This window comes from Leptonychotes weddellii, unplaced genomic scaffold (assembly GCF_054177405.1).
Source record: "Leptonychotes weddellii isolate Sample4059 unplaced genomic scaffold, ASM5417740v2 HiC_scaffold_3976, whole genome shotgun sequence".
Taxonomy (NCBI): Eukaryota; Metazoa; Chordata; class Mammalia; order Carnivora; family Phocidae; genus Leptonychotes; species Leptonychotes weddellii.
This window is the reverse complement of record NW_028002856.1, coordinates 1-12,105: the sequence shown is the minus strand read 5'-3', so window position 1 is coordinate 12,105 and position 12,105 is coordinate 1. Positions and strand designations below refer to the sequence as shown.

At 38.9% G+C, this 12,105-nt stretch overlaps 1 protein-coding gene across 1 annotated transcript; it reads left to right on the top strand.

Annotated features, from left to right (window-relative positions):
- The first annotated feature begins 787 nt into the window (after positions 1–787).
- On the top strand, positions 788–10,772 carry LOC102743634 (schlafen family member 5). Its single transcript, XM_081810842.1, has 2 exons — positions 788–2,322; positions 2,679–10,772. The coding sequence occupies exons 1-2, from the start codon at positions 1,865–1,867 to the stop codon at positions 3,487–3,489; spliced, it is 1,269 nt and encodes a 422-aa protein (XP_081666968.1). The 5' UTR covers positions 788–1,864; the 3' UTR covers positions 3,490–10,772.
- Positions 10,773–12,105: the final 1,333 nt, after the last annotated feature.

The following is a 12,105-nucleotide window of genomic DNA, read 5'->3' as shown; positions in this document are numbered from 1 at the left end:
TCATGGGAAAAAAGCCATGGATTTTATGTGCATTATTCCCCTAGCGCTGGAGTTCTGCCGTTCTCATATTGGTAAACTTGGTCTTGGCTGGCTGTTCTTGCTGATCTTCTGGGGGAGAGGCCTGTTGCCATGGTTCCCAAATGTCTTTGTAGGAGGCGGAATTGCCCTGCCCTTGCCCGGTTCAGACTAAGTAGTCTGCTTGGGATTGCTCTCCAGAGCTTTTGTTCCCTGCAAGCTTTCCGTACAGCTTTGGAGGCCGAGAGTGAAAATGGCGGCCTCCCAATCTCCACCCCGAAGGAGCCAAGAACTCAGGGCCCCGCTCCTCAGTGTGCCCCCGGAGAAAAGCAGTCAGTCACTCCCATCTCCCCAGTCTCCGGCCACACTCCATGCTCACCTGGCCTGTGACCGAGCATTTCTATCTCTGACACCCGACTCAGTGTGGAGTCTCCACCCCAGCAGATCCCTGCAGTGCGTTCCCATGCCACTCCTCCCGGGGGAGGAAGGTGAGTCTCCCCGGATCTGCCGCTTGTTGGGTCCCTGCAGGAGGAGCAGTGGCCCGACTGTGCCGCGAATCACGGTTTATGGCAACCCCGAGCTGAGAGCCCACGCCTCGGCTCCGTCTCTGCAGTCGGCTTCCCCGCTCCAATATCTGGGAGCTCTGCCGCCCTCAGGCACCCCCGGTCTTTCTGTGACCCTGAGGGTCCTGAGACCACACTGTCCCGCGAGGGTTCCACCCCCACTTAGCCACCGGAGTGACATCCCTCAGTGGAGCCAACTTCTAAAAGTTCCGATTTTGTGCTCCGCAGCTCTATCACTTGCCAGAAGCGGTCCACGGAGGCCCCTCCCCCGCTGTCTATCTTCCCAAATATCGCCTTGGATTCACTTCTCCGCATGTCCTACCTTCCAGAAAGTGGTCGCTTTTCTGTTCATAGAGTTGCTGGTATTCTTTTCTTCGATCTATTGAGTTTGTAGATGTTCAGAATGGTTTAATCCCTATCCAGCTGAATTCCTGGGACCAGCTCCTCTGCCATCTCACTCCTCCCGCCTATACCACAGTATTGTTAACACTAGTCAGTGTTGCCAGGTGTTAAGATAGCACTATAAGGCCTTGTTCCCCATCCTCATTTCCTCCTTTGTGCTTTTCACAACATAAACTTCTTGGAAGTGCTTGCATGGACCTTGCTGTTTCTTGTCTCTCTGCTTTACTCATGAGTCCCCTTTTACCTGTCTCTCTATTCTCCCAACCTTCAGAAGGCTAACTGACAGCCATCCCTTAAGAAGCAGCTCAGGTGTCTCCTTTTTCATAAAGGCTTTCATATTTTCTTTTTTTCTCAAGGTGTACCTCTCGTTGATGATTGCATAATGCTCTGTGCACTTCTTTCCCATTGCATTTACCACTTTGTACAATTATTGTTTCTCTCTGTTATGCCAGTCAGTTATCAGCTCCAGCAGACTGGGAATTGCTTGATCTTTTCATTACTAATGCATGCTAGTACTGATACATGGTTGGGCCCAAATATGGAGTGAATCTATTACATATAATGATGATTACTAGCTTGTCTTGGGATTCTCTAATTTATTCCAATTCTTTTGCTGTTTAGTATTATCAGACAGAGTGGTGTATACTCCAGAAAACCTCTACAAGGAACTGTTCTCAAAACATAAAGGACTCAGAGACTTAATAAATAAGGAAATACGCCCTTTCTCTCAAGGAATACTGATTTTTTCTCGAAGCTGGGCTGTGGACTTGGGTCTGTCAGAGAAGCAGGGAGTAATCTGTGATGCTCTTCTGCTTTCCCAGAACAACATCCCACTCCTCTACACCATCCTCAGTGAGTGTGATGCAAGCTGGAAGAGCTATTCTATGACAGTCGCCCGTACCTTAAAGCAGAAGCTGGTGAACACAGGTGGCTACACTGGGAAATTGTGCATCACTCCCTTGGTCTTCCTGCTGAATCCTGATAGAACAGCAGAGACTCTTCATTGTTCAGATTTGCAAATTTACCCCGAGTCCTATAACCTTACAACCACCCAGGACATAGAAGCTCTGTTACAGTCCCTTGTGATAGTCTTGCTTGGGTTCCGATCTTTCTTAAGTGAAGAACTGGGCTCTGAGGTTTTGAACATACTCACAGATAAACAGTATGAGTTGCTGTCAAAGAACATTCGTATGACCAGAGAACTGTTTGTTCATGGCTTACCTGGATCAGGGAAGACCATCCTGGCTCTTAGGATAATGGAGAAGATCAGGAATGTGTTTCACTGTCAACCAAGTGACATTCTTTACATCTGTGAAAATCAGCCCCTGAGGAAGTTTGTGAGGTATGCAGCCTAACTATATCCATTTTCATTTTTTGGAGTAACTTTGACTGGTTTGGCTTTAAGTTCACATGCTAAAATTCATATTGTATTTACTATGTCCAGAAGAGTTTAGGAGTAGAATTGATGGGTGCCTGGGTGGCTCAGTGGGTTAAGCCTCCGACTCTTGATTTAGGCTCAGGTCATGATCTCAGGGTTGTGAGATCGAGCCCTACATCAGCTTCTGCACTGGATGTGGAGACTGCTTAAGATTATCACTCTCTCTCTGCCCGTTACCCCTCTTTAAAAAAAGGGGGGGGGGTAGAATTGGCTTCCTTTGTTTGAGTGGGGAAACCTGACTATGTTTCTTACATTTTCAGCAAGAAAAACATCTGCCAGGCAGTGACCCGGAAAACCTTCATGAAAAATGACTTTCAAAAGATTCAGCACATCATCATTGATGAAGCTCAGAATTTCCGCACTGAAGATGGAGACTGGTATGAGAAGGCAAAAAACATCACTCAGAGAGAAAATGATGGCCCAGGAATTCTCTGGATCTTCCTGGACTACTTTCAGACCAGCCACTTGAGCCACAATGGCCTCCCTGCTCTCGAAGCCCAGTATCCAAGAGAAGAGCTCACCAGAGTGGTCCGCAATGCAGATCCAATAGCCAACTACCTACAAGAAGTAATGCAGGAGGTCAAAGAAAATCCTCCACCTAACATCCCCTTGGGGTCCCTGGAGATGGTTCATAAAGCTAAATGGGCTCAGGGTATTCCAGGCAACTTTGAGATTATGGAGTACTTGGACTTGGAAGAGATGGTTGTCCAAGTAGCAGAGAAATGTCAGTTTCTCTTTAGGAATGGTTATTCTCCCAAGGACATTGCTGTGCTTTTCAGCAAAGCAAGTGAAGTGGAAAAATATAAAGATAAGCTCCTAAGAGCAATGAGGAAAAGAAAAATATCTCAGCTCAATGAGGAATCTGACCTGTTAGTACAGATCAAGGATGCATCAGATATCATGGCCAATCACATTGTGTTGGATAGTGTCCGACGATTTTCAGGCCTGGAAAGAAATATCGTGTTTGGGTTCAACCCAACAGTGGCTGAGCCAGCTGTTTTCCACAATCTTCTGCTCTGTCTGGCTTCCAGGGCGAAGAAACATCTCTATATTCTGAAGGTTTCCATTTGACAGGAAGATCCCAGTCTAAGAAACAATTAGGAAGCTCTCATCTCTAGTTAACCATGAAACCATGTGACCTAAACATTTAATCATCAAATATTTAATGAGCACTCACTCTGAGGTATATATTCTTCTCGGTGCTGGGGGCGGGGGATGAGTTAGTGATAGGGTAGCGAATAAGATAGACAAGATTCCTTCTTTGGGGCAGAGGTAAATCATAGACAAGTACACAAATACAAGTACAAGAATTTCAGATAGTTACATCAGAGTAGTAATTGGAGGTGCCTGAGATGCAGAGAGTATGTGTGTGTGTGTGTGTGTTTACACATACATAGGTAAGTAGATAGAGGGGGAAACTGGTTATTCAGCATGCTTGGGGAAGTGCTTAGTGAGGGAAGACATCATGAGAAGATCTTTGAGCCATGTGTGCCAGGTGGACTCAGATATTTTCATTATTTTTTTTTACATTTTCACTATTTTTAATACAGCAGTGCACAGAAATGCTTGAGTAAGATGCACTGGGAGGGTATGAAGGGCAGAGAGGGGTCATGTGTCTGCCCTTTTATGGGCCAGAAATGGTTGTACAATATTTCAAAATGTAAGATCAGAAGGTACAAACTGTTAATTTCTTATAAACCATATTACATGATTCTTTTCCATTTTATTCTTTTAATGGTGTTAGTAATTTTGATCACTGTCTTTTAAAATATGTTATGCATGTCTTTTGGTTATTTAGAATCTCACCTCTTTAGGTCTGCTTTAGTATTAGTCCTATGGAGAATCTTAGGTCACTGCATGAAGGTAAGATTCCCACAATTCCCCAGGGAGACACATTGTGTTTTATTTATTAATTTTTTTTTAAAGGGTCCCTAAGAAGATGAATGTACTGGACTCAAAAGTTACATTTTGCTTTTCATTTAACTTAATAACCAATGAAATAAAGTAATTCCAACATCTTTGTTCTGCCGAGCCTTTAGGATTTTAGCTAGTTTCTCAAAGGCTATTGCTATAGAAGAGTTTGGGAAGTCCATAAATTTAATAAAACAAGAGTTGAAAGACAAAATGATAAAGCAGCCAAAAGAGATGAAGAGGGATCTTGCTAAGGAAACATTGTGGGGGCGCCTGGGTGGCTCAGTCAGTTAGGCATCAGCCTTCAGCTCAGGTCATGATCAAGTCCTGCATTGGGCTCCCTGCTCAGCGGGGAGTCTGCTTCTCCCTCCGCCCCTCCCCCTGCTCCTTCTCTCTCTCACTCACACTCTCTTTCAAATAAATAAAATCTTTTTTTTAAGATTTTATTTATTTATTTGACAGAGAGACAGCGAGAGAGGGAACACAAGCAGGGGGAGTGGGAGAGGGAGAAGCAGGCTTCCCGCTGAGCAGGGAGCCCAATGTGGGGCTCGATCCCAGGACCCTGGGATCATGACCTGAGCCGAAGGCAGATGCTTAACGACTGAGCCACCCAGGCACCCCTCAAATAAATAAAATCTTAAAAAAGAAAAGAAACAGATTGTGAAACATTACAGAAGAAAAATAAATTAGAAGCAACAAGAAATTGAAGACCCAGTTCCTGACATAAAGGAAAGCTTGAGATAGTCACGTAAATGGAGAGAGATAAGACAAATATTAATGTAGTTATAAAGAAGACATATCTGGAGTATAATGATCCACTAAGAATGGATATGGAGTAGAGAATCAATAAATGAAACAGTAAAAATGTTCTAAGATATAATATGGGAAATTTTTCCTAAAATAAGTCCTCAGTTTGAAAGAATTCTTAACAATTGAAGCAGAAAAATCCAATTGTGTGAATGATCATTCTGGCTTCTGATTTCTCTGGAGCAACAAGATAAAGAATATACTGTATTTTTGTTTTCATTCAGTTGCTTTTTAATCAAATCTGACCACCTCTACCTTTTAATTGAGTGTTTAAATTAACTTTTTAAACTTTTAAAAACTTTTAAAAACGTTTTATTTTCAAATACTTAGAGATTTATAAAAAGTTGCAAAGGAAGTACAGAGTAGTACAGAAGAACCCCCTGTATCCTTCACCTACTTTCTATACTATTTTAAATGTGATTATTGTTATGTTTGGGTTTTAATCTACCCTACTGCTATTTTTTTTTCCATTTTATCATCTATTCTTTGTTCCCTTTTCTCTTTTTCTGCATCCTTTTGACTTAATTTTGCATTTTTATTTTTTTAATTTAATTTTAATTCCAGTGTAGTTAACACGCAGTGTTTCATTAGTTGCAGGTGTACAATATAGTGATTCAACACTTCCATACATCACCTGGTGCTCATCACAACAGGTGCACTCCTTAATCCCCATCACCTATTTCACCCATCCCCCTACCCACCGCCTCTCTGATAACCATCAGTTCTCTATAGTTAAGTCTGTTTCTTGCTTTGGCTCTTTCTTTCTCTTTTTTCCTTTGCTCATTTGTTTTATTTCTTAAATTCCACATATATGAGTGAAATCATTTGTTTTTCTCTGACTGACTTATTTTGCTTAGTATTATGCTATCTAGCTCCGTCCATGTTTTTGCAAATGGCAAGATTTCATTCTCCCCCTCCTCCTCCTCCCCCTCCCTCTCCCCTTCTTCCTCCTCCTCCTTCTTCTTCTTTATGGCTGAATGGTATTCCATTATATATATGTATATATACACACACACCCCACATCTTCTTTACCCATTCATCTGTTGATGGACACTTGGGCTGCTTCCATCATTTAGCTATTGTAAATAATGCTGCTATAAACATAAGGACATATATTCTTTTGACTTAGTGTTTTTGTATTCTTTTTTTTTTTTTTAAAGATTTTATTTATTTATTTGAGAGAGAGAGTGAGAGAGCACATGAGAGGGGAGAGGGTCAGAGGGAGAAGCAGACTCCCTGCTGAGCAGGGAGCCTGATGCGGGACTCGATCCCGGGACTCCAGGATCGTGACCTGAGCTGAAGGCAGTTGCTCAACCAACTGAGCCACCCAGGCGCCCGTGTTTTTGTATTCTTTAGGTAAATACCCATTAGTATGATTACTGGATTGTAGAGTGGTTCTATTTTTAGCTTTTTGAGGTACCCCATACTGTTTTCCACAGTGGTTGTACCAGTTTACATTCCCAACAGTGCATGAGTGTTCCTTTTTCTCCACATCCTTTTCAGCACTTGTTATCGTCTTTTAGATTTTAACCATTCTGACAGGTGTGAGGTGATATCTCATTGTGGTTTTGATTTGCATTTCCCTGATCACGAGTAATGTTGGGCATCTTTTCATGTGTCTATTGGCCAATTGGATGTCTTATTTAGAGGAATGTCTGTTCATGTCTTCTGCCCATTTTAAAATTGGATTATTTAGGGGTGCCTGCGTGGCTTAGTTGGTTAAATGTCTGCCTTCGGCTCAGGTCATGATCCTAGGGTTCTGGGATCAAGCCCCCATCCCTCAGCGGAGAGTTTGTTTCTCCCTCTCCATCTGCTGCTCCCCCTGCTTGTGTGCTCACTCTCTCTCTCTCTCTCTGTCAAATAAATACATAAAATATTTTTAAAAATTAAATTGGATTATTTGTTTTTTAGGTGTTGAATTGTATAAGTTCTTTATATATTTTGGATACTAACCCTTTATTAGTTATGTCATTTGCAAATATCTTGTCCTGTTTAGTAGGAAGGCTTTTAGTCTTGTTGATTGTTTCCTTTGCCATGCAGAAGCTTTTTATTTTGATGTAGTGCCAATAGAGTATTTTTGCTTTTATTTCTCTTGCCTCAGGAGACCTATTTAGAAAAATATTGGTATAGCTGATATCAGAGACATTACTACCTTTGCTCTTTTCTAGGATTTTTATGGTTTCAGGTCTGACATTTAGGTCTTTAATCCCATTTTGAGTTTATTTTTGTGTATGGTGGAAAAAAGTGGTCCAGTTTCATTCTTTTCCATGTAGCTGACAGTTTTCTCAACACCATGTGTCAAAGAGACTCTTTTTCCCACTGGATATTCTTTCCTGCTTAATTGTGTATTTTTAAACAATTACATCTTGTCTCCTTTATTGGCTTATTAATTATAACTCTTTGTTTTGTTATTTTAGTGGCACGTTTAGGGTTTACAGTATATATCTTTAACTCATCACAGTCTTCCTTCAAGTGATATTATACCATTTCATGAACTTTATAACACTATACTTCCATTTCTCCTTCCCAGGCTTTGTGCTTTATTGCCATACACTGTACTTCTATATATGTCATAAATACCACAACATGTTGATATTATTTTTGCTTTAAACAGCCACTTGTATTTTAAAGAGTTTTAAATAATAGGAAAAAAAATTCTTTATACTTACCATTTCTGATGGTTATCATTCCTTTGTGTGAATCTAGATTTCTATCTTGCATTATTTTCCTACTCAAAGAAATTTCTTCATTTTTTATAGTGTAGATCTGCTGATGAATTCGTTCAGATTTTGTATGTACAGAAAAAAGCATTTCACCTCTGTTTTTGAAAGATAGCTTTGTTGGGTAGAGGCCTAGGTTGATAGTTTTGTTTTTCAGTTATTTAAATATATTCCTTCATTGTCTTTTATCTTGCATAATTTCCAAAAATAAATCTGCTGTCATCCTCATCTTTATTGCTCTGTACACAATGTATCATTTTCTGACTGCTTTTAAGATTTTATTATTGGTTTAGGTAATTTAATTATAATGACCTTTGGTAATTAAAAAAATTTCTTGTGCTTGAGGTTTGTTGAGAACTCCTTGGGTCTGTGGGTTGACAGTTTTCACTAACTTTGAAAATTTTTCAGTTATTCTCTCAATTCTTTCTCTCTCTCTTTTTTACATGATTTATCTTTTATTGGGGTAAGCTTATTTTATTTAAAAAGATCCATCATCAATTATTTCTTGCAATATATTTTCTATACCCCTTCTTCTCCTCAGATACTTCAATTATATGTATATCAGGCCACTTGACTATGTTCCACAACTCACTGATGCTCTGTGCTTTAAATTTTTTCTCTGTGTTTTATATCAGCTGGTTTCTGTTGCTGTCTTCAAGTTCACTATTTTTTTCTTCTGTATACAATGTTTAATATGCCACAAATACCATTCAGTGTATTTTTCATCTTAGACATTGTTTCATCTTCTAATCCTTTTCTAGAGGCTTAATTCAGATCCTTTTTAAATATTTTTCTTGTTTCTACTTAATATGTTCAATCTTTCTTCCATTTCTTGAACATATGGAATACAGTTATAATGTCTATTTCAACCTTATAATCTATTAATTGTATTGGCTGTGTTAATTCTGAGTCAGTTCCAAATGGAATTTTTTCCTCTCTATGGTTGGTATTTTCTAGCTTCTTTGCATACATGGTAATTTTTTATTCAATGCTAGACATTGTGAGTTTTACCTTGTTGGATGCTGAATGTTTTTGTATTCTTACAAGTACTCTTGAGCTTTGTTCTGAGATATGGTTGTTACTTGGAATTAGTTTGATCTTTTTGGATCCTGTTTTTAAGTTTTGTTTTACAGGACCAGAGCAACATTTAATCTAGGGTTAACTTTTTACCCCTACTGAGGCAAAACTCTTCTGAGTACTCTCTTACCTAATGCCTTGTGAATTTTGATGTTTTTCACTCTGGTTGGTGGGAATAGGCACTGTTTCTGACCTATGTGAGCTCCAAGGATTGTTCCAATACTTTTGGGTGGGTCTTTCTTCATCCTCAAACATTTCCTCACAGACACATGCTGATAAGTACTCAGCTGAATACTCAAAGGGGATGCTTTGCAGGTTTTAGAATTTTCTCTCTGTGAAGCTCTGTCTTCGCTGGTATTCTGCCCTACAGACTCTAGTTTCCTTGGCCTCCCTAAAGTCCCAACTCTGTCTATTCACTTCACAGAGATTGCCAAACTGTACGTAAATTTCCCCCTTTCTGAACTGCAGCCTAGAAACTTTCTACAGGCAGTAAACAGGGGCAGTGATAGAGATCACCTCATTAATTTCCCATATCTCAGGGACCAGTCCTTCACTGAACCCTGTCATTTCATGTTTTGTCTGATTTTGCAGTTGTTTCCAAAGTGAGGGTAAATATGATCCCTGTTACTCAGCTAAGACAATGAAGCAATATGTATAAAGTTCTTGAGGGGAATTTTTTTGACCTAAAAATATTAAATCTAGCCAAAATACCATTCTAATTCAAAAGAAGTTCATGGATATTTTTGTACAGGAAAGAATTCTATAAATACATAGCTCATTAATCATTCTTTTTTTAATGTTATGTTAGTCACCATACAGTACATCATTAGTTTTTGATGTAGTGTTCCATGATTCATTGTTTGTCATTAAGTATTCTTGAAGAAAAATTACTCAGTGAGGAAATCTAGCTAAATCAGGCAATATGTGAAAATAAAGGATAATGGTAATTGGTCTTTAAGTCCATTCACCTGTATATAACTAAGATAAATAGGAATTATGATTACAGAAAATACTGTTATAAACCTTGACAAAGTAAAAACATTTTTATATCAGATAGATTTTTTTTTTGTTTCAGTGAACAAAAACAGGCTCTGGACAATTTAAACAAATAAACAAACAAAAAGAATTTATTGAGGGAGGACCACTCACAGAATCAAAGACAAGCTGACCAAATAGGCCTTAGAGAAGATTAGTACCTGGGAAGCTCCAAGGATCTAGATGGCTGGTAGGAATTTGCTCCAGTCATTTTCTTTACTTTGGCTTATGAAGATCAAATTACAGTGAAAGACTTGTATTTGCCTAGTGTGGATACTGCACTCAACTCTTAGCTACCATAGCAAAGACTCCTTGGTTGAAAATCTCCAAAAGTCTTGATGTAATATGGAAAGAATATTGGTTACTAGTATAGGGTGAGAGGATATTTTATAGGTTGAAACAACAGATGCCCATTATGGTAATCAACAAAAGTTAGGGAGTCAGGAAGGAGAGTGAAGAATTCTAAGTGCTAACGTCATCTTTCATGGCAAGGAATTGATCAATACTAATACAGATTTTAATGTAACTTTAAAAATGATTCCAAGCATTTTAATTGCTTTTTTCAATTTAATTATTTTAATATTGGATCTTTTAGTAGCTAAAAGTTCTTAGGTTAAAGAAATATATTCTGTGGTTCAGCTCTTCAATTTTATTAGTTGCCTTTTCTTCCATTCAGTTCAAATAAAATAAATGTGAAAATAATTTTAAAATAGTATGTATAATATCTTTCCACTTAATATAATTACTTTTGTCTAGCTGTTCTTATACATCATGTGATATATTAAAAAAACCTGCTTTCTGGTATATTGTTAACCTTGAATGTTTCTGATTGTGGGATTATGGGTGATTCGTTGCTTCTTTTTTTCTTTCAATATTGCTATAATTAATTTTATTGACTTTGTACCTTTGTATAAAGATCTCAAAGGTCACATGTTGAAATCTCTCTCAGAACAGAATTCATAGAAATAACCGAAAAGATATCTTAAAGCATTATTATATAGTCATGCTCTAAAATAAGAAAAGCACCTCTCTGTGGACCAAAAACTACGAGGCATTTGCAGAAGGAGGGAAGAGTGGGTAAACTATAGTAATAAACAGAGGTGGGCCCCACCACAAGCCCAGGACAACAACTCTACTGCAAAGTCAGGATTGACAGCCAGAAACTTAATGTGAGACTGAGGCCAGTTCCATTTGACCCCCATGTGGCCACATCTAGGCCTCAAACTAAAATACCCATACCTCAGGCTTTCTTACTGTTGGCACTATTGGCAGATTGAGCTGGATAATTCTTTGTTGGGGGTGGGGGGCTTTCTTGGGTATTATAAGATGTTTAGCAGCAACCCCCTACTCCCAGTTACAACAAACAAAAATGCCTCTAGACATTGCCAAGTGTCCCCCCGGGGGCAAAAGCACCACCACCATACCTCCTTAGACTAAGATAGCTTCCAGAATAATGGGCAGAATAGATAAGTCCAACATGTACCATACTACCATCAAGATTCAGAACATTAAAGATTTTTTTAATCCTAAAGAGAAAAAAGTTTAGATAATTTACAAAAAGAAGAATGGATTTGACAGTAACTATTTTATTAGCAAGACTGGATGCAAGAATATGGGCAGTAGGTTCAAACTGCTGTGGAAAAACAACTTTGAACCTAGACTTCTCTCCCCAAACTATCATTCAAGATTGACAGCAAAATAAATACATCTTCAGGCTTGCAACACCTTGGGATTTTTTTTATGAGTCATGGCCTATATCTGAAAGACTCACTGAATAATGTACCCAGCATGAGAAAAATGAACTGAGAAGGAAGTTGTGGTTTTAAGAAAGAAGGGTGAACAAATAATCAGTAAAACATAAAGTTAATCTATGTATATTATTTTCTATTCAATAGCCTTCATATATGCAAACTACATCCACTTAGAATTTATAATGAAAGAAAGAAGTCCTGCAGTAATTTAAAAAAAAGATAAATTAAGAATAACTGTAAGAGGAGGGGGCGGAGCAAGATGGCGGAGGAGTAGGAGACCTGGATTTCGTCTCCTCTCAGGAATTCAGCTGGATAGGGATCAAACCATTCTGAACACCTACAAACTCAACAAGAGATCGAAGAAAAGAATAGCAACAACTCTCTGA

Excerpts from the sequence above, each read along its gene's own strand:
- LOC102743634 (XM_081810842.1), top strand. The coding sequence starts at position 1,865 with ATGACAGTCGCCCGTACCTTAAAGCAGAAGCTGGTGAACACAGGTGGC. Across the intron at positions 2,323-2,678 it reads CCCCTGAGGAAGTTTGTGAG|CAAGAAAAACATCTGCCAGG; the intron begins GTATGCAGCCTA and ends TTACATTTTCAG.